Genomic DNA, 23,543 nt, shown 5'->3' on the forward strand with positions numbered 1-23,543 from the left:
GTTTCTGCTACACACATCATGGGAAACCGGTACCTGCAAGCATTAGGTCCCTCTCCAGGGCTACAGCTACATCACCAGCCTGTCTCTGGGGGGGGGGGGTCACAACCAAGGATATTTTGGAAGCTGCAACTTGGAGTTCATTGCACACCTTCACCAAACACCATCACTTACCTCTATTCTCTAAGACTAGAGCTGGCTTTGCCACTGCAGTTCTGCAGGGCCTACTAGCTTCTCCAAACCCTGTTTAACTCCACCACCCATTCTTAGCTTTGGGATTCAACCCAAGTGTGATGACTGCAGCAGTGTAACACGATGAACATAGTACAGGTTTGTACCTACCATAAATGTAGATGTTAGAGTGTTCACACTGCTGCAGTCCAGGTTACCCTCCCTCCATCCCCTCTGAACTAGCTGAACCTTTCTATACCTTTCTATCTCATACAGCCTTTGTGGTGTATTTGCTTGTAACTGAAGGTATTCTTTGTATTTTCTTTACATGTTTTATTGGCAATATGTATTGCCCACCTACTGGGGGCACCTGACATCTGGGGCAAGAAAAACTGAAGAAAATGGCGTTGGATGCCTCTTGTATACCCCTGGTGCACTGACGTCAGGGAAGAAGCGACAGCAACCGACGCCGGACCAAGACTTTGGAACTCTGGCCAACTGCGGGACCGCCTGACTGCAGGATAACCTAAGTGTGATGACTGCAGCAGTGTGAACACTCTAACATCTACATTTATGATAGGTACAAGGCTGTACTTTCTGCAGGGCCTCATAGCCGCTCCTACTGTTGTCTAGATGTTCGTGTTTCACTGTTGCAGTCATTACACTTGGGGTTATCCTGCTGGCAGGCTAGCCGCAGTCGGCCCGAGTTCCAAAGTCCAGGTCCGGCGTCAGTTGCTGTCGCCTCTTCCCTGACATCAGTGCGCCAGGGGTATAAAAGATGCAACCGACGCCATTTTCTTCAGTCTTTCTTGCCGCGTGGTGCCCAAAGCAAAAGCAGTTTGCAAGTGCCGGTCGGCTGACTCCTGAGATTTTCGAAATAGAGTTTTAGAACCAAAGTTTTCAATAAAGCTAAGTACCCCGTTGGGGAAACTTTTTTTTCTTGCTCCAGACCGATGTCAGTAAAAGTTAATTGCATTTCTTGTGGGAAGCAAATACCTCATAAGGACTTTCACTCTTACTGTATTCCTTGCCTAGGCTCTGACCGCGACGTTACTAGTTGTCGGTTTTGTGCTAGATTCAACAAACGCACTATTAAACGTCTGTTTGATTTTGCTTTACATTATTTTAATTACATAATGCCGTCAGAACAACTGGTGACCGGAATTTATAAAAAACGCAAAGACAAAGAAAAGGACAGGCATCCGAGGTCCAAAACCGACGAAGCCTCTTCTAGGCCAGTCACCGGTTCTCAGTGAGGCACTTTCGCAGCCCCTGACACCCGCTACCTCAGAGCCACAGACCGTATCTGACAGCCACGTGGAGACACCGAGGCCTGTGGAAACTCAAGGTATTGGGCCTACAGAAACTATTCCCTCAGATGGGTCCGGAGCCGCTGAGCAGGCATCTGCTTCTGAGGGTGTTTTCAGACCTTCACATCTTACTATTAAGCCCACTACAGCAGCCAAGGCAAAGTCGAAAACACCATTAAAGTCAAGGAAACAAGTACAGCATTCTCCTGAACAGTCATCCATGCCAAAGAAACAGATGCTTAAAATGGCCGAAGACCTAATTACTTTAATCAGGGGTTCCCATCCCCCTCCTGACAAAAGGCCTAGGCAAGACACTGACTATGATTCCTCTGACCAGGTTTCTATTTCCTCTGATTCCTCTGCTGATCAGGGATATTCTCGCCCTTTGAGGACTCTGATGCAGAAGAGTCTATACCTTCAGGCTCTCCGCCTGAAGATTATTCTTTTGGGGAAACCCTGCACACCATGAGGGAGCATTTCCATTGGGAGAGCCAGGATTATTCAGAATCCAAGAAAATGCTCAGATACTTTCTTTTATTGCCTCAGCACAGGCCCCTGGCTATTCCCCCCTGTGCTTGATTTTGTTGTTTTTTCTGAATCCAGTCTGTCTCCTGATTCTTTACCCCCTGCACCAGTCAAGCCAGACAGGTACTACAGGGTCCCTGACTCTCGTAAATTTCTTTACAAAAGCACTGCTGCAGATCCAGCAACAATGTCTCAGGGTACTAAAGGGGTTAAGGCTTCCACTGCTAAAAATCCTGTCCCCTCTGATAGGGATTCCAGAGCTCTGGATAGATGGGGGGGGGGGGGGGAGTTTACACTTCTGCTACTTTAGCTGTAAGGGCTTTAAATTGCCAGTTTCACATGCTTAAATATCAACAGTACCTCTGTAAGGGCTTTAAATTGCCAGTTTCACATGCTTAAATATCAACAGTACCTCTGTAAGGGCTTTAAATTGCCAGTTTCACATGCTTAAATATCAACAGTGCCTCATGTCCTTGTTAAAGCAGAAAATGGTTTCAATCTCAAAGTCCTGACACTAAGGAAATGCAGGATTTATTGCATTCAGCTGAACAAGTGGGAAAGCATACTCTGCAATGTGGTTTTGATTCATTAGAGGCTTCTTGTAGAGCCGCAGTTACAGGTTCTGTTATTCAAAGGCATGCTTGGTTGAAAGAACAAAATTTACCTGAACCTGTTAAAGTAAAATTATTGGATGCTCCACTACAGCATGATGCTTTGTTTGGTGTTAAGGCAGAAGAGGTGTTAAAGAAAATGGAGGATAAAGCAAATCAATGCAGACAGGAAAGGATTTCTTACAGGTTCAACCACCTAGGTTTAGCAGAAACTGGCCTTCAAAAAATTGGTCCTTTCTGGTGTCACAGGCCACAGAGGCAGATAGACGCCCAAGAGGCAGATCTCAGCCCCAAGGCTCCTACAGACCTAAACAATGGGGTGCTTCATCCCCCAAAGGAGGAGAAGACAAATCACAACCTTATAGGAAACAGTCCCAATGACTTCCTCTACAGATGCCAAGCACTTACTTTTGACAGCACCCCTAGGGGGAAAGCTAGCACTTTTCTGAAAAAAATGGCACATAATCACCCAGGACAAATGGGTACTGAATATTGTTTCTCAGGGTTACAGGTTCCACTTTCACACACATCCAAAATCAAAAGGTATGCTGGACCTGACACAAAACCAATGGGCAGAGGCACAAAAACAAATTGCTGCTCTCATGGACATGGGAGCTATTCAAAGAGTACCACAGCAAAAACAGGGGCAAGGATTTTTCTCAAGACTTTTCTTAGTACACAGAAAGGACAAAGCCTGGAGACCAATACTGGACCTGTCAATCCTAAATACTTTCCTGGATGTTCCAAAATTCAAAATGTTAACACTACAGCAACGTCTACCCGCGCTGGGCAAGAAGGCTTGGCTAGTTAATTTGGACCTCAAGGAGGCATACCTGCATGTCCCAATCAGACAGTCTTGCAGAAGATACCTCAGATTCATAGCAGGCTCAATGCATTACCAATGCTCTGCACTGCCCTTTGGCTTATCTACTGCACCCAGGGTCTTCACAAAATGCCTGGCACCGTTAATTGCATTTTGCAGACAAAAAGGAATTCAAATATATCCCTACTTTTGGACTGCCTTATTCAATCAGAGAGCAAGGACATTCTTCTAAAGCATCTGGCAGTTGTAAAAAGATTACTAATTTGCCTAGGGTACACAGTAAAAGAAAAGAAATCAAAACTAGTGTCCTCTCAAGAGATGATATTCCTGGGTGCAAGCTTAAATACAACTGCCCAGATGGCATCTCACGCCAGACAAACAAAAGGCAACTGACTTATTACTTACAAATGATGGCAACAAAGACCCAGCTCCCTTCAAGAAAAATTCTGCACCCTGGGCTTCATGGCATCCTGCATTCTAATTCCATATGCAAGACTGCATATGAGGAAACTACAATGGTATCTAAAAAGTGTTTGGACTCAGCATTGCCACAGCCTGGAGACCATCATAACTTTAATTCCCTGCCTACAACAGGAGTTTCGATGGTGGTCCCAAGCCTGTCACCACAACAAGGGACAGCCTTTCACCTTACCCACAGCCAGGCAGACAATAACAACGGATGCATCAGTTTATGCCTGGGGGTACATATGGCAGGAAAATGTATTCAAGGCACGTGGCCCAAGGAACAAATGCATCTTTACATCAATCAGAAAAAGATGCTAGCTGTACAGAATGCCCTGACAGCTTTCAAGGACCTACTACATCCAGGACAACTACTAATAAAGACTGACAATATCATAGTTATATAGTATATAAACAAGGGGGCACACATTCCTACCCCCTATGCAGGCAAGCCATGACTTTGTGGAACACTGCACTGACCTATCAAGTACATCTGCAGGCACAATTCCTGCCAAGAACAAAAAATACACTGGCAGACAAATTAAGCAGAAATCTCATGGATCCTCACGAATGGAAACTAAATCCACAGGTGTTCAGCATAACAAGGAAATGGGGACACCCAGACATAATTTTGCCTCCCCTCACAATTGCCAACTACTGAAATTCTGCACAAGAACTTACCACTCTCAAGCATGGAAAGTGGATGCTCTATCATTCAGCTGGAAAACCCTTAGTTTGCCTTCCCTCCAATGCCTCTTCTTACCAAGGTGCTCCTAAAAGTCAGACGAGAGGCCAAAAATGATCCTAATTGCCCCAGACTGGCCACGCCAGCACTGGTACCCAATCCTCAAGAGCTTGTCTCGAGGCCCAGCCTGGCCTTTACCTCAAATTCCTCATCTTCTGACTCAAAACAATCAGATTCTGCAGTCAACTCAGAACCTTTAAATGTGGCAGCATGGCAGATAATGTAGCCACTCAGACTGCACCTCTCCCTAGAGCTGTTATGGGTGTCATTTTAGAAGCCAGGAGGCCCAGCACTAGAAAAATGGAAGAGATTCTGCGCTTGGAACCAGGCACAAGGGCTCGAATCACTTGTTCCAAATATACCTCAGATTTTACAATACCTAACCGAGATGCTGGACTAAGGCCTATCTTTTTCATCAATTAAGATCCATGTCTCTGCCATTTCAGTTCATTACAATACGGAACCTCCTATTTTTTCACATCCTCTTTAAAGACAGTACCTCAGGGGCAAAAACACATAAGACCCCCAAGGAGAGCACCAATACCAACTTGGGATCTCAATTTTGTTTTAGAAAAGCTCACACTGCCTCCTTTTGAGCCAGCCAGCACAGCTGATATAAAATTCTTATGGAAAACTGCTGTGCTCCTAGCAATAACTTCAGCAAGAAGAGTCTCAGAGTTACAGGCATTAATGGCTGTGGAACCTTTCATCATGTTTCACCAGGACAGGGTTTCTCTTAGGACAAACCCAACATTCATGCCAAAAGTGGTTTCCAATGTGGCTCTGAACCAAACCATTCATTTACCAACTTTCTACCCAAACCCCCAGAATAAAGGGGAGAGACTTCTGCACGCTTTGGATATACACAGACTGCTACGATTCTACTTGGACAAAAAAGCTTTCAGAAAAACTGAGCAACTGTTTGTAGCCTATGCTGCAGGATCACAAGGAAAGCCCATCACAAAGCAGACCATTTCAAAATGGATAGGACACTGCATTCCCTTCTGTTATGCACAACATGGCAAGTCAGTGCCTAAGGGCATTAGGCCACATTCTACCAGAGCAGCAGCCACAGCAGCAGCCTTTCTCAGAGGAGTACCAACCAAAGACATTTTAGAAGCTGCAACCTGGAGTTCAGTGCACACTTTCACCAAGCACTATCACTTACCTCTCTACTCTAAATCCAGAGTAGGCTTTGCCACTGCAGTTCTGCAGGGCCTGGTAGCCTCTCCAAATCCAATTTAGACCCAGCCACCCAACTTCAGCTTTGGGATTCAACCCAAGTGTAATGACTGCAACAGTGAAACACGAACATATACAGTTGTGCACCTACCATAAATGTAGATGTCAGAGTGTATTCACTGTTGCAGTCCAGGTTACCATCCCACCATCCCCCTTTTTTTATTTGCTGGGACTTCTCTGTACTTTTCAACTCTATACAACCTATGTGGTTTATTTGCTTGTAGATGAAGGATATGTTTAAATTAGTACATGCATGCTTTTCATCCTTCCGATCTGGGGGCACCTGACATCTGGGGCAAGAAAAACTGAAGAAAATGGCGTCAGTTGCATCTTTTATACCCCTGGTGCACTAACGTCAGGGAAGAGGCGACAGCAACCGATGCCGGACCTAGACTTTGGAACTCGGGCCGACTGCGGGTAGCCTGCCAGCAGGATAACCCCAAGTGTAATGACTGCAACAGTGAATACACTCTAACATCTACATTTATGGTAGGTACACAACTGTACTTTCCAGCCTCCCAACCATAGCTTTGGGACTCTACCCAAATGTAATGACTGCAACAGTGAAACATGAAGAACATAGTACAGTTGTGTACGCTTACCATAAATGTAGATGTTAGTGTGTATTCACTGTTGCAGTCCAGGTTACCCACCCGCCTTCCCCCGTTTTTCTTTTGGATCTTATTTTTTCTTCTCTGATTTATACTACCTATGTGGTGTATTTGCTTCTAGATGAAGGTAAAATATTGGTGTATTTCTGAATATATATATAAAGTTTGGCTAGCCTTTTTTGGGGGCACCTGACATCTGGGGCAAGAAAAACTGAAGAAAATGGCGTCTGCTGCTTCTTTTATACCCCTGATGACCTGACATCAGGGAAGGGGTGACAGCAGCTGACGCAGGACCCAAGACTTTGGAATTCAGGCTGGCTGAGGGCAACCTGCCAGCAGGACTACCCAACATCTACATTATGATAAGTTTACACAACTGTACTTTCTGGCCTTGTCAAGTGTGGTTCCCCTTCCTCTGGTCTCATGCTCTAACTCCTCCACGGATTCTGGATCCCTGCCCGGATCTCATCTCTCATCCCTCAGGCATCAGTCTGCCCGATCTGGGAAGCCTCAAGCTTGACTGCTTGGTTGCTCCAGCTCCCTTGATCGTTAGGACCTCTGGTCTGTCATCTTCAGGAAAGAATATTTTGGTGGCATCCGACAGCTTCCACTAGGAAGATTTATGGCAGAAAATGGAAACACTTCTCTATTTGGGTTTCTCAGAGAAACCTAGATCCATTTACAGCCCCGGTTCCTGCAGTGTTGGAGTTTTTGTCCTATATTTTCCAACAAGGGGCTAGTTCCTCTACGGTGAAAGTACAACTGGCAGCTATATTTAATATTCATGTTGGCCAAAATCTGAATGCTCTGGCCTCCGAGATTGTGCAAGGTTTTTCTGAAAGGTACTTTTTTGCGTTCCCCGGTTAAGGATTCCGTCCCTTCTTGGGACCTTACCTTAGTTCTACAGATGGTGGCACCCCCATTCAAACCAGCAGCATCAGTAGATTTGAAATTCCTGTCCTGGAAGACTGCTTTTCTAGTGGCCTTTACCTCGGCCAGAAGGGTTTCTGAGATCCAAGCTTTGTCTGCCGTGCCCCCTTACTTTGATCTTTCATAAAGACAGGGTTTCGCTCTGCACAAAACCCTTGTTTCTTACCGAAAGTTGCTTCTGTCAAATATTAACCAGATGATTAATCTGCCTGTTCTTTCCAAATTTCCAGAACAAAGGTGAATATAAGCTGCATTTGCTAGATGTTCATAGACAGCTTTGTTTCTATTTACACAGGACTAAATTCCGTAAGTCTGACAATTATTCGTGTTCTTTTCCAGACCTTTTTTGGGCAAGGCCATTTCCAAGGTCTTGGCTAGATGGATTACACAATGTATACTGCAAGTCTATAGGGCTAAAGTTCTGTCACCACCTGGTCCTATTAAAGCTCATTCTACCAGATCTGTGGCAACTTCTGTTGCTTTTTGGTCTAGGGTTTCTCTGGATGATATCTGTGCAGCATAACCCGGGCAAGGTCACGTACATTTATTTCTCATAAGTTGGATTTTCTCTCTAGAAGGAGAGCATCCTTTGGCTCTGCAGTGCTCAGGAATATCCTTCCATGAGACCCTCCCAGGAGTTTTGGTAGCTGGGGACTCTGTCCCACAGGTTGCAGATAAAGGAAGTTAACTACTTCAGATAAAGAAGTTATGTACTCACCGTAACGTTCCATCTGAGTAGTTATATTTCATTTTCTGCAACCGTCCGCCCTCCTTTCCCTGAACCTGTTCTAGGTTAGTGCTGTTATTGAGTTGCTAATAGTTTGAATAGTGGCAAACTCGATCTGAGGGAAGGTAGGAGATGTGAGGGATTATGGGTAAGGGGGAGGAGCTTGGGGCAGACGCTTGAAAAATGTTGCTGGCTCGGATCCGATATGGATCCAAATACCCACAGGTTGCAGAAAATGAAGTACAACTACTCAGATGGGATGTTATGGTGAGTACATAACTTTTTTTCCTGAGGATACAGATTCTACTTCCACACACTAACAACCCCAAATGGTTGGCCAGACCTCCCCCGAAATCAGTGGACGGAGGCCCAACAGCATATTCTCTCTCCTCAGTATCAGGGCTATTCAATCGGTCCCAGCAGATTTAAGGGGACAAGGTTTTTATTCAAGACTTTTTTTTTCTGGTACCCAGAAAAGTAAACTCCTACCGTCCTATCCTGGACCTCTCTATTCTCAACACCTTTCTGGTGGTTCCAAAATTCAAAATGCTAACTCTTCAACAGTTCTTCCTATGCTAGCCAAAGATGCCTGGCTGGCAGCCCTAGACGTAAATGAAGCTTTACCTGCACATCCCAATAAGGGAATCCTGCCGACAATACCTATGGTTCAGGGCGGGCTCCATGCACTTTCAGTTCTCTGTATTTCCCTTTGGTTTATCTACTGTGCCCAGGGTGTTCACAAAGTGTCTAGCTCCAGCCATTGCATTCTTCAGGCAGAGAAGTGTTCACATTTACCCATATCGGGACGGTTGTCTGATTCAGGCAGAAAGCCAGGACTTGCTATTACAACACCTGGCATTTGTAAAGAAACTTCTAATCTCACTGGGGAACACCATCAATGAAAAGAAATCTCACCTAGTAACCTGCCAACAGATTGTATCCCGGGAGCAAGCTTGAACACAACTTCCCAGATGGCATTCCTCACTCCGGAGAAACAAGTTCCTTTGACAACCTACTTCAAACTATTGGCCACAAAAACCCAGCTATCTGCAAGGAAAATACTGCAAGCTCTGGGGTTCATGCCCTCTTGCATTCTGCTAATTCCATAAACAAGACTGCATATGAGGAAACTCCAATGGTATCTAAAAAGTTTATGGTGTCACCATTCTCAGGACCTGGAAACAATGATTCCTATCATTTCTTGTCTAAGGACAGAGTACCTTTGGTGTGCAGAGGCCTGCTACCACAACAAGGGACTCCCTTTCACTCTACCCCCTACCATCCAAACCCTAACAGACACATCGGACTATGCATGGGGGGCTCACATGGCAGGTCAGTGCATTCATGGCAAATGGAACCAGAGACATACAGTTGCATATCAGTCAAAAAGAAATTAGCTGTACAGAATGCTCTGAAAGCCTTCAAAGACCTTATTCTTCCAGGACAACTATTGGTAAAGACGGACAACACCAGAATTATGTGGTACATAAGCAGGGGGAACCCACTTCTACCCTCTCTGCAGACTAGCCATGGCTCTGTGAAGCACAGCCTTGAGCTACCAAGTGCACCTACAAGCCCAGTTCCTGCCAGGCAAACTAAATTCACTGGCAGACTTCAGCAGAAATGTCATGGACCCACACAAATGGAAACTAGATCCCAAAATATTCAACCTCTTGAGGAACAAATGGGGAACCCCAGAAGTAGACCAGTTTGCCTCCCCTCAGAACTACCAATTGAACAAATTCTGCACCAGAACTCCCCACAGTCAAGCTTGGAAAGTGGATGGCCCTGTCCTTTACCTGGGAAAGCCTCTCAGTTTATGCCTTCCCCCTCTGCCTCTCCTCTCGAAGATTCTACTAAAGGTCAAACAGGACAAGCCAAGAACAATACTGATTGCACCAGACTGGCCACGCGAGCACTGGTACCCCCTCTTGCACCGTCTGACACTGTTACAACCATGGCACCTGCCTCAGCTCCCTTCCCTGCTGTCCCAGCAGGCAGACCAGATTCTGCACCCTCTGCTTCAAACCCTGAACCTTGCAGCCTGGCTTATTCCATGAGCTCTCCTCAAGCATCCCTCGGTAAGCAGGTGCGGGATGTCATTCTGGAGGCAAGGAGGCCTACTACCAGAAAATCCTATGCTGAAAAGTGGAAAAGATACTGTTCCTGGAGCCTGGCTCAGGGGATAGCCACAACGGTGCCTAGCTTTCCCCCATATTCTAGAGTACTTAACAGAAATGCTCCACAAGGGCCTACCCACCTGGAGCTTTGTACATACCTTCACCAAGCATTACCACCTGCCTATCTTTTCTAAATCCAGAGCTGGACTCGCCACAGCAGTCTTGCAGGGCTTAATAGCTGCCCCTAATGCTCTTTAACTACCTCCTCCCTTCCTTAGCTTTGGGAATCAACCCAAATGTGATGACTGCAACAGTGAAACACGAAGAACATAGTACAGTTGTGTACACATAAATGTAGATGTTAGAGTGTATGCACAGTTTCCTGTTGTACCCTCCCTCCAGTCCCCTGATTTCTCTTGGCTCTACCTTTCCTTCTTTTTTGGTATAGATATATTTTGTGTATTTGCTTTTTGATGGTGTACCATAACATATAATTGCTTCCTATTGTGGGGACACCTGACATCTGGGGCAAGAAAAACTGATGTAATGGCTATGGCTGCATGTTTTATACCACTGATGACCTGACGTCATGGAAGAAGCAACAGCATCCGACGCAGAAATCCGAAGAGACTCTAGTATTCAGGCCGGCTGAGGGCTACCTGCAGGCAGATAACCTAAATGTGATGACTGCAACAGTGAATACTCAAACATCAACATTTATAGTAAGTGTACACAACTGTACTTTCCTGTCATGGTTCCAGTTACAAAAATATCTTTTCTGACCATGTCTGAAGAATCTTCAACTTCTAATTCTTCTGTCAGTTTTTACAAAGAAATTATCTTTGTCACCATTAGTCGTATTAATCCCACTGTTTTCATTACTAATCCCACTGTTTTCATTACTAATCCCACTGTCTTCATTACTAATCCCACTGTTTTCATTACTAATCCCACTGTTTTCATTACTTATTACATTTGCAAGCATACAGTTGTCATTTAGCTGGCTTTGTACATCACAGCTTGAGTGTCAGTATTTGTGTCTCGTCTTTTTCTTACAGTAATGTTCAGTCCTTCCACGTTCCTTTATTCCTTTTACCTTGCCCATTGCCTCTTCTACTTTCTCTTTTGAAAAAATGCTGCCTTTTTCTGTAGTTGGAAGGTTTTCTGATAGAAAAAAATGTTATTCCCTGTAGTCTATATTACATAATAAAGTAGTGCTGTTTTTAGTATGTGCTTTCTATACTTTACAGACTTTTTCCAGTTTTTTCTTCCTTGTTTGGTATGAACTTAACTTTTTTTTTTTTATTTCCTTCTAAATGCCCCGAATCGTCAGATTGCTGAGTAATTGTATCCAGTGTTCCAAAGTTGTCGGGCCATTGTCTTGCTTCATAGGAGTTGAGTGATCTTTACAGGCAATAGACTCAGCCTTTCCTAAATGTGTTCTATTTGCTGTTTGACTAACATTTTTTATATTTCCAGTCATTAATACATGTAACTGCAGTTTCCCAAGCAGTGCTAACTGCACAAGTGCAATCGTCAGTAAGTCTAGATTTACTAATAATGGTAAGCAAACCATCCACCTTTTGACATGAACACAGATCACCAGTGCGATCAGGTGTTAACTTTAAATATACATAGCATTTAATGTCAGAGGTGAGAATTAGGGAGGAAGTGAAAGTTCTGTCAGATAAAAATTGTAGACATGAATTTGTTTTTACTAAACTTGAGTCTAATTTATTTAGTAGTGGGTGATGGTTCATTGTCTCAGTGGGCTGTAGTTACGCCTTTGAAAATAAGTGCAGTTAGTATTCTGTAATTCACGGCTTTATAAATGAGTTTGGTAAGTGTGCAAAACCGTTACAGTATTAAAATATATTATGAAAATTGTCCTTGCCACAGATTACAGATTTTATGAGCGAATAAATGTTTTTTTATAACCTTTAATTTTGAGCGGATAAACGTTTTTAATTTTGAGCGAATAAACATTTTTTTTATAACTCCTGGCATTGTTTTATTCCACTGGTGCTTGCTGTTGCACCGTGTCACAGATTAGTCCATAACTATTAATTTGGTTGCTTGTAAACTAGTTTTTCAAAGATTTTTGAGGGAGGATGACAGAGGTTAGCTATTAGGTTTTGGAAAAGGGGATAATAGGGGCATGTTTGAATGTGGGTGGGGATTTGGTGCAAGGAAGAGAGAGAAGCAAGTAGTGACTCCTGTGTCTGAGAGAATTAAGTCTATGCATGTGCAGATCTGTTATAATTTAGCCAGTCTACATAAAAGCTAGTTAAGTGAATTAAATGCAAGTTACTGCATGACTTCATATGTACGGAGTGAAGCAGAATGATGCAGGTACCGTTGACAGTAATAGTTTGCAGTGCACTCTCTTCAGAACTGAGAGTTTTAAAATGCCAATGTGTGACAAGTAGTTCTGTAACAAGGTGCAAGTAAAAGGGAGCGACCCTGAGGAGAATAGTTGGGCTCATTCTGAGGATATTGCAGTAATCGGGTAAGCGCTGTTCCAGTGCAGCAGTAAGCATAATGTTCTAATTGTGCAGTGCATATTTTCTAAGAAACTGTATGTCCATTACTAGTGAATGCAAACAGGCCCAGAGTTGTCTTGCATAGCTTGGGGGTGGGGACAGCTGTCCCTGTCATGCAGACCTGACGGAATATGTTGCTCTGAGTTCCAGTGAACTCTGATTCAGAGTTTCTTTGCTGAGTCCGGGCATGGGCAGCAGTCAGAGCTGATACAAATGTATATTAAATGAGTGCAACAATGGTTAACTCAAGCAGTGTCACTGTTGCCTCGAGTCCAGGCGGGAGACAGCAGTCAGGCAGAGCTGACAGAATATGTATTCAAAATTTAAAAAAATTCACAGGTGCCAGTCAGTGGGAATTCTTTATTAAACGACTCTGCACTTTCATCCTCTCATTAACACACAGCTTCATGAAAGCAATTCATACAATGCTAGTGCACATTTAAGTTCTTCAAATCAAATCACAATTGGAAAACAGCCAATAAAATTTAATGCTTAAGTGGGTTAGACATGAGCAGATGTTTAAAGTTGATGACATCGTTAATCCTGGTATTTGCCATCTCATTTCTTTATAAAGTTAAGAATTTGTACATCTCCATTCCAGAGGACCAAATCAACAGAATCTAATATATAAAACGGAAACATTTTGCACCTAACAAATACTTAGTGATGCCTGTAAAGTGCATTGTTCTCATTTTTGATTTTCATATTACATAAAGGTCCATACAATTTTATGTCCTTGTCTGTCCAGTATAGATGGATTCACACTCTGAACATTGAGTAGTAGGCACCTCACTCCTTTACAAGTAAAATAACCTAGGCAAGCTAGTTTCTGCCAGTGTACAACAGAATACTGAAGCTCCACCTGCACTGTAAGTTGAATTAATGCAGCCTTGCTGCTTTTTTTAAACACATGTTATTACTGCCATCTAGTGGATAAACTCCTGCATTGCACGTATCTGATACTGTAGCAGTTGTGTGAGAGTTTTCACTATGTAATACTGAATGTCTGAATTTTTATTTTTTTGCTTTTTATGTCTTCATGGTTATATACAGGGTCTGTAAAACCCAACTTACGTCCATAAGTTTTTTAAGGTGTCTGCAGAATGTCCCAACTAACTTTCAAACCAAAAGGTAAAAATGAGACCCAACCATTCAGTAAAAATCACAAAAAAAATAAATAACAGCGAGCTACAGTTTTCACTTTGTAATGCCTTAAACTTCCCTGTGTTTCTGAAGTATAGCCAAGCTATCCACTTATGTTGTGATGATGAGGTCAGTAAAAAGGGTGAAACATGTCCACAGCTTGTGTTTGGCTTTATTGGCTTGCGTGTAGCCTTGAATACTAAAAAGTATGCAGTCTTGCAGACTAAAAAGTAAAAAAGTCATGGACATTCAGAAGCCATGTAGTTGAAACGCTTGCTGTCCTTAAGGGGTAATTTGCATATATCACATGATCCTCCATTACAGGAGGTTTAAAGTATTACACAGTGAAAACTCTAGCTTGGCTGGGTTTTTCTTGCAGGTTTACTGAATGGTTTGTCCTTTTTACCCTTTGGTTTGGATACTGTAGAAGCTATGAAATCTCCCAACCTCTTACAGCAGTAAATCTGGGCAAATCCAAAAATAACAGGGGGACGAAGACTCGAAAATACAGATGGAGTGTAAATAAGCTTCAGATATTACTGGAATAGCTAGACTAACAGGTTTTATGGTGGCCTGCATTTTTGGAAGGATTATGAAGTCTGAAACTTGGATGTCTTTCATTATTTAGTGACTTCAGTCCTGAGTGGCTTGCTAGAAAACCACCAATTTTATGAGGAACAGACCGAAAATGCAAAATTCTGTAAACATCTGGGCAGTTGAGAAGTATATTGATATGCCATCAGTTAACTTGCTAACAGGCAGGTTGTTAAAAAGCAGGTTGCCTGAAAAGTCAGTGTAAATGAAGGAAGTGCTAGAAAGAAATTTGAGGTGATTATTTTTATCTCGTCTTGGTTTACCTGGTTTGTGTATTGGTCATAAGTGACCATTTTCTTAGACAGCCTGGGTGATTAAATCACGGTGAATTTATTGCAAACGACCTAGAGAAAATATATTACAACAAGTAACAGAGAAAATCAGTTTAAGTTAGAATGATATGTTTGTAATAAGGTGCTGTGTATCCTTTGGCTACAGGCAGCATCAAAATTCCTTTTTTTTTTTTTAGTTATTTGTGTACCAGGGAAGTGCTCTTATCTCAGTGGACCATTTGTAGGCATATCCCAGGTAAATAGAATTACACAAGAAATGAACAAAACATATTTACAGATGCAAGAATGTGCTACACTTATTTTGAGAAGTAGCTTGCTTGCAGCCGTTGTATGTATAAGAAATTAACTGAGATGGCTTATGATACAGGGATAACAGCATATCATTGTATGGAGAGAGATGAAAACATTAGAATAGGCAAGTGAGTAGTTGCAGGAAAAGATATTATGGGAGAAAGAGAAAAGGTGAGAGAGGCATGCAGAGGTAAGAGGAGTAGAAAGGAGAGGAAGGGAGAAATGCAAAGAGGGAAGTAGGATGAATGAGGGGCAGTAAATATGGGGATGACTAGATGATGTAAGGAAGGATGAAATGGGGGGATAAAGGGGTGTGAAACAGCTGGAGAGTTCATGTAATGTAACCTGAGTGAGTGCAGCTGCAGCTTTGGGTGAAGAGATGTTCTTGAGCGATTGTCTGAAGCTCGAGTGCTTTTGGATGTCTTGGATTGAAAGAGAAATGGAGTTCCCATAGTTAGGTGCTAGGATGGAGAATGCATGGTCAGTGCAATAAAGTTTAGATGTCCTTCAAGAATGCAACTGCAGTCATAACATGTGGGTTGTCCTGGACTCAGGCAGCCCTCGGTCGGCCGGATTCCAAAGTCTGGGTCAGACGTCGGCTGATGTCGCATTAGTCTCCGACGTCAGAGCGGCTGGAGTACATAAGCATCAGCCGACGCCATTTTCTCCAGTCTTTCTTGCCGCGCGGTGCCCGAAGCAGAAGCAGTTGGCAAGTGCCAGTCGGTCAGCTCCTGTATTCTACGATACCGAAGTCATCAAAAAAGCTAAGTACCCCGTTGGGGACCTTTTCTTGCCTCAGCCGATGTCAGAAATTACTGAAAAAGTTAACAATTGTCTTTTTTGTGGTAAACAAATACCTCATAAGGATTTCCACTCTTACTGCCTCCCTTGCCTGGGCCCAGACCACGACGTCTCTGCCTGTGTAGCCTGTGCTCGCTTCAACAAGCGCACTCAGGCGCCGGGTGGAGTTCGCTGAAGATTTTTTCGGCGATAAATTTGCTTACACCATGCCGTCGGATCTTCCGACATCGCAAACTCCCAAAAAGCGAAAAGACCAGGACCAACATCCTCGGCCCGGGTCTACCACCGACTCCACGCCAAAACCTAGCGCGAGTGCTCCGGTTCCCTCTGAGACGGTCTCTCCACCGCTCCGAACCGAAGACACCGCATTACCGCCGATTCCGATTCCAGACATTACTCCGACGCCAGTTATAGATTTTCCTCCGGATACCGAAACCGAGGAAATGCCCGAGACCATTGCGGTAGACAAGGTCACTCCTGCACGTGGAGCTGACAGGCCTCCTATGACCATGTCTATTAAGGCCTACACTAGGGCTAAGGCAGCCAGCAAAACAAAGCATATTACTTCTAAATCCTTACCTCAGCCGACTCTGGAGACACAAATTATGTCCATGGCTGCTGATTTAATTTCCATGATTAGAGGTTCACAGGCCCATCCTGAGAGAGCATCCCAGCCTCCTCCTGATAAAAGGCCCCGGGTTGAACCCTCTGACCCTACTCCTTCAGATGAAGACTCTGAGGGCTCTGTCCACTCTGATAGCCAGGAAGAGCTGTTCCAGACCTATGAGGACTCGGATGCAGAAGATTCCATCCCTTCGGCCTCCCCTCCTGAGGATATTTCTTTTGGGGAAGTTCTGCACACCATGAGGGAACATTTCAAGTGGCAAGGACAGGAATATTCTGATTCTAGGAAACGCCTTAGGACTTTCCTTAAGAAGCCTCAGCACAGGCCCTTAGCTATTCCTCCTGTACTTGATGTTCTGGATGATTTGTATTCTGACTCTAGTGCTACCCCTGATTCTCTTCCTCCTGCTCCAGCCAAACCAGACTGGTATTACAGGGTCCCAGAAACTCATTCCCATTTATTCAAGGCCCATACTGCTGATTTGGAAACTATTTCACAGGGGCCTAAAGGAGTTTCAGCATCCACCTCAAAAAATCCTTTGCCCTCCAACAGGGAAGCGAGGTCATTAGAGAGATGGGGCAAAAAGGTTTACACATCCACTGCCTTATCTATGAGAGCTTTAAATTGCCTTTTTCATATGTTACAATATCAGGATTATCTCTTAGAAGATTTACAAAAAACATTAGCTTCTCCTGATCCTTTAGACAGGAAGACTTTGCAGGAAGCTGTACATAACACTCAGCAAGTAAGCAATCACTTCCTGCAGTGTGGATATGATGCACTGGAAGCTTCATGTAGGGCAGCTATGACAGAGGGGCAGTGATTCGTAGACATGCTTGGTTAAAAGATCAACCTCTACCAGATCATGTAAAAGCAAAGCTTCTGGATGCACCTTTGGAAAAGAACAAACTTTTTGGTGCAAATGCTAAGGATGTGTTAAAGACCATCGAAGAAAAAGCAAAATCAGTTCAGACTGTGAAAGATTTCCTCCAGGTTCAACCCCCCAGGTTCAGTAGGAATTGGCCTTCAAAAAACTGGTCCTTTCCTAATCCAGAAAAGTTTCAAAGGGGTAAGAACAGACGTGTCCGAGGAAGAGGCCAATACAGAGGCCCTTACAAGGGACGACAATGGCAGCCAGGAAACCAAAGAAGTGATGCAGGGGTTTCACCTGCCCAACAACCACAAACTCAATGACTTTCCTCCACTACCGCCTACCAGGGAACAACTAGAAGCTCCCTTGGGCGGGAAATTATCTCTGTTTGCAAAAAACTGGCACAGACTGACAAAGGACAAATGGATTTTGGACATTATAGACTGAGGGTACAGGTTTCATTTTCATACCTTACCAAGAAAACAAGGCATGCCAAACCTACCACAAAATCAGAGAGCAGAGGCTATCAAGCAAATCACTCTGCTGACTCAGATGAAAGCAATAGAAAGAGTGCCACAACAAGAACAAGACCAGGGGTTTTGCTCAAGACTGTTCCTTGTTCCAAGAAAAGAATCTCAATGGAGACCAATACTGGACTTGTCCGCATTAAACACCTTTCTCATAGTACCAAAGTTCAAAATGCTGACTCTACAGCAACTCCTTTCCATGCTGGGCAAGGAGTCGTGGCTGATTACTCTGGACCTCAAGGAGGCATACCTGCATGTCCCTATCAGACACAGCTGCAGAAGATACCTCAGATTTCTTGCAGGGCCAGAGTATTATCAATTCTCAGCATTGCCATTTGGCTTATCTACTGCGCCCAGAGTATTTGCAAAATGCCTGGCTTCAGTGATTGCTCATTGCAGGCTCCAGGGAATACAAATTTACCCGTACCTGGACGACTGCCTCATTCAAGCGGACGACAAATTGATGTTGACAAAAAACCTGGATTATGTCATACGATTACTTCAAGCTCTGGGATACACAGTCAACTTCCAAAAGTCAAGACTGCAGCCATCCCAGCAAATAATCTTCTTAGGAGCCAAACTAGACAAAGCCTCTCAGATGGCTTACCTGACAGAAGACAAGCAAGAGAAGTTAACTCATTACTTCAAAGGTTTAGCAAAACTCACCCAGATGACTGCAAGGAGATTCCTACAGGCCCTGGGTTACATGGCATCCTGCATTCTACTGGTTCTACTAGCAAAATTACACATGAGAAAGCTACAATGGTACCTAAAAAGCATTTGGTCTCAACACAGCAACAACTTGGGAGACAATCATACCACTCATTCCATGCCTACAAAAGGAATTCCTATGGTGGGCCTCGTTGAGCCAGGAAAACACAGGTATTGTCATTCAAAAAACCACAGATAGCACAGACCAGGACTACAGACGCCTCAGACCTTGGATGGGGGGCGCACATGGAAGGCAGGTATATACAAGGACAATGGTCTCCAAAGGAAACACATCTGCATATAAACCAAAAGGAAATGCTGGCAGTAATGCATGCCATCGAGGCTTTTCAACACCAACTCCAGCAAGGCCATTTAATGGCACAGACAGACAACACCACTGTAATGTGGTACATAAACAAGCAGGGGGGCACCCACTCTTATCCCCTTTGCAGACTGACAATGCAGCTTTGGGAGAAATCACTGAGCCTAAACATCCAGTTACAATCCCAGTTTGTTCCAGGAAAAGACAATGTGTTGGCGGACAGCCTAAGCAGGAATTTCACAGATCCACACGAGTGGAGTTTACATCCGAAGGCCTTCAGACAACTCACTTCGACATGGGGCAAGCCAGAAGTGGACCTATTTGCCTCTCACCTCAACCATCTTCTACCAAAATTTTGCACAAGGACATACCATCCAAAAGCTTGGAAAATAGATGCCCTCTCATTCAACTGGAACTCCCTAGCAATCTATGCATTCCCACCTCTGCCACTGATGACCTCAGTATTACTAAAGATCAAAGCAGAGAAGCCCAAGGGAATCATAATAGCTCCGGACTGGCCAAGACAACACTGGTACCCACTACTACGGAGCATATGTCACACCAGGAGGCGGGCCCTCCCTCAGTGGCCTCTACTTTTGACTCAACACAATTTCGAAACACTGCATCCAAATCTTCAGACACTGCAGTTAGCCTGGGAGATCCCATAAATAACTTCAGCTTATCTCTCTCCAAGGAAGTTCAGCGGATACTAACAGAGGCTCGAAGACCATCCACCAGAAAGGTTTACTTAGCAAAGTGGAAGAGAGTCAGCAATTGGAATACCGGCAAGGGACATGATGCATCATTGTTGAACATCCCACTCATCTTGGAATATTTGGCAGATATGTTAAAGAACGGCCTCTCATATTCTTCCATAAAGATACATGCATCTGCTATTTCAGCTAGATACAACACTGATCCTCCTGATGTCCTTCAAGGATGCATCTGCAGTCTTCACAAATGGGTTGTCCTGTCGTCAGGCAGCCCTTCGGTCGGCCAGATTCCAAAGTCTGGGTCTGGCTTCGGCTGGTGTCGCACTTCACCCGACGTCATTGCGGCAGTTTTCGGGTATAAAGGCATCAGCCGACGCCATTTTCCTCAGTCTTTCTTGCCGCGTGGTGCCCGAAGCAGAAGCTGTTCGCAAGTGCCGTTCGGTCAGATCCAGTGAACTATTACCGAATACAATTTCGAAGACTTCAATAAAGCTAAGTACCCCGTTGGGGACTCTTTCTTGCCTCAGCTGATGTCAGACAAAGTTAATAACTGTTTAGCTTGTGGGAAACAAATACCTCATAAAGATTTCCACTCCTATTGCATTCATTGTTTAGGCCCAGACCACGACGTAGCAGCTTGTCTAGCCTGTTCTTTTAACCGACGAACGCTTAAATGTCGGTCGGACTTTGCTGAACAGATATTCGGCTCTGATTTTGCCTACATTATGCCATCGGATCCTCAGACTACACAAATTACCAAAAAACGCAAAGAAAAGGACAGACACTCGCGGTCCGCGGTTTCGGCTGAAACCGCGGTTAAGCAAACCACGAGTGTCTCGGTTTCGGCCGAAACAGAGCAAGCGGTTCTTTCTTCAGCCGATAACATGCCTTCCACCGAGGCCTCTTCCAGCCTGGTAGAGACGGCCTCCGAAACCCAACCGTCTGTTGTGGTTTCACAGGATTTATCAGACACCATTCCCCTGGATGTTACTACCCCTGCACGTGGTGCTGCTAGGCCTCCTCCAGCTATGTCTATTAAGGCCTTTGCCAGAGCCAAGGCAGCCAAATCAACAAAATCTGTGCCTGCCAGGCCTCCTTCTCACAGGCCCAGCACCAGCTCTCACATGCTTTCTTTGGCTGAGGATCTCATGTCCTTAATCCGTGGAACCCAGCCACATCCTGACAGGGCCTCTCTCCCTCCTCCAGAAAAGAGACCTAGAGCAGAGCCCCCTGAGCCAGGATCCGCAGATGATTCTTCTGTAGACTCGGAGCATTCAGACCCTGCTGAGGCTACTTACTCCCCCTACGAAGATTCAGATGCTGAGGACTCCATTCCTTCAGCCTCCCCACCTGAGGAATTTTCCTTTGGGGAAACCCTGCATGCTATGAGGGAACAATTTCAGTGGCAGGGCCAGGATTTCACAGATTCCAGAAAGAGACTTAGGACCTTTCTGCATTTGCCACAACATAGACCTTTAGCCATTCCCCCAGTTCTTCCTGTTGTTGATGATGCATTTAATGATGTATGCTCTGCTCCTGATTCTTTACCTCCGGCTCCTGTTAAGCCTGATAGGTACTATAGGGTCCCGGACACTCATCATCATTTTTATAAGGCCCCTGTTGCGGATCCAGAGACTATATCCCAGGGCCCTAAAGCTGTAGCAGCTGCTACTTCTAAAAACCCCCTCCCCTCTGAAAGGGAATCCAGGTCCTTAGAGAGATGGGGCAAAAAGGTTTACACCTCTGCTACTTTGTCAGCTAGAGCTTTGAACTGCCAATTCCATATGATTCAATACCAAGAGTTTATGCTTGATCAGTTGACTAAAAAGCTATCCTCTGAAGAACCTTTAGATAAAAAGTATGTTCAGGAAATGGTACATAACATACAGCAGGTTAGTAACCATTCTTTAAAATGTGGCTATGATGCACTGGAGGCTTCCTTTAGATCAGCCATGACTGGCACAGTTATTAGAAGGCATGCATGGTTGAAAGAACAGGTATTACCAGACCATGTCAAATCAAAGCTTTTGGATGTACCTATGGACAAGGTCAATTTATTTGGTTCCCCTGCACAACATGTACTAAAAAAGATGGAAGAGAAAGCTAAATCTGTTCAAACAGTAAAAGATTTTCTACAAGTTCAACCCCCAAGGTTTAGCAGGAACTGGCCCTCCAAGAACTGGTCCTTTCCCGAATCCTCTAAGCCACAAAGAGGCAGGAATAGGCGTACTAGAGGCAGAAACCAGTCCAGGGGTTCCTACAGGGGTCGCCAATGGCATGGCAACAACCAACGAGGCACGGATACAGCCACCACCTCTACAACAACTCAATCTCAGTGACTGGACGGTGGCACCGCCTACCAGGGAACAACTGCAAGCACCCTTGGGCGGAAAACTAGCATTATTTTCAAAAAACTGGCACTGCATTACAAGAGAAAAATGGATTTTGCAAACTATAGACCAAGGCTACAGGTTTCATTTCCATACTCTACCAGGAAAGAGAGGAATGCCAAACCTTCCACCAACTCAAAGGGCAGAAGCTCTACAACAACAAATATCTCAATTATTAAAAATGAGAGCCGTGGAAAAGGTACCACCTATGGAGCAGGGAAAAGGATTCTACTCAAGGCTCTTCCTGGTACCAAGGAAACAAAACAAATGGAGGCCTATCCTAGATCTGTCCGCCTTAAACACATTCATCATTGTACCCAAATTCAAAATGCTGACCCTACAGCAGCTTCTTCCCATGCTGGGCAAGGAGTCTTGGCTGGTAACTCTAGATCTCAAGGAGGCATACCTGCACGTCCCCATAAGACCAATTTGCAGAAGATACCTCAGATTTCTTGCAGGATCAGAGCATTATCAATTCTCAGCATTGCCATTTGGCTTATCTACTGCGCCCAGAGTGTTCACGAAATGCCTGGCATCAGTTATAGCTCATTGCAGACTTCAGGGGATTCAAATCTACCCCTGCCTGGACGACTGCCTGATACAAGCGGACAGCAAGAACAAACTAGCAGAAGACTTACAAAGAGTCATCCACCTGCTACAAGCTCTGGGATATACAGTCAATACAGAAAAATCAAGGCTGATTCCATCCCAAAGAATAACCTTTCTGGGTGCAGAACTGGACACGTCAAAACAAATGGCATTCCTGACTGCAGAAAAGAAAGAACAACTTCCTCTCTACTTCTTGGCATTAACAAAACACACTCATTTGACTGCAAGAAAAGTGTTACAAGCCCTAGGCTTCATGGCATCCTGCATAATTCTGGTCCCTCATGCCAGGCTGCATATGAGAAAGCTACAGTGGTACCTAAAGAATTTGTGGTCCCAACACAAACACAGCCTAGAAACCAAAATTCCATTGATTCCATGCCTGAAACAGGACTTCCTATGGTGGGCTCAGGCATGCCAATCAAACAAAGGATTGCCCTTCTGCAGAAGTCAACCGAGTCAAACCATCACGACAGATGCCTCAGACCTCGGCTGGGGGGCTCACATGCTGGACAAGTGCATTCAAGGCCAATGGTCTCAAGAACAGCTACATCTGCACATAAATCTCAAAGAAATGATGGCAGGCAATCCAGGCATTCAGACCCCTTCTCCAAGAAGGCCAGTTGATAAGGACAGACAACACCACAGTCATGTGGTACAACAAGCAAGGAGGAACACACTCATATCCTCTATGCCGGCTGGCTCTGTACCTATGGGATGTGGCTCTGAGCTACAACATTCAGTTGCAGGCAATTTATGTACCAGGGAAGGAAAACATTCTAGCAGACATATTAAGCAGAACTACAACAGATGCCCATGAATGGATGCTGCATCCGGAC

The 23,543-nt window shown here is 44.4% G+C and overlaps 1 protein-coding gene across 1 annotated transcript in view; it reads left to right on the forward strand.

The window, feature by feature from the left end:
• Nucleotides 1-23,543, forward strand: part of BCAP31 (B cell receptor associated protein 31) — a 360,261-nt gene that overhangs the window by 283,929 nt on the left and 52,789 nt on the right. Inside the window, exon 12 of the mRNA XM_044079292.1 lies at nt 12,502-12,556. Coding sequence (XP_043935227.1) covers nt 12,502-12,556 — 55 coding nt within the window. The remainder of the gene's footprint in view (nt 1-12,501; nt 12,557-23,543) is intronic.

Source organism: Protopterus annectens, chromosome 8.part0 (assembly GCF_019279795.1).
Source record: "Protopterus annectens isolate FY-2018-M chromosome 8.part0, PAN1.0, whole genome shotgun sequence".
NCBI classification, from domain to species: Eukaryota; Metazoa; Chordata; order Ceratodontiformes; family Protopteridae; genus Protopterus; species Protopterus annectens.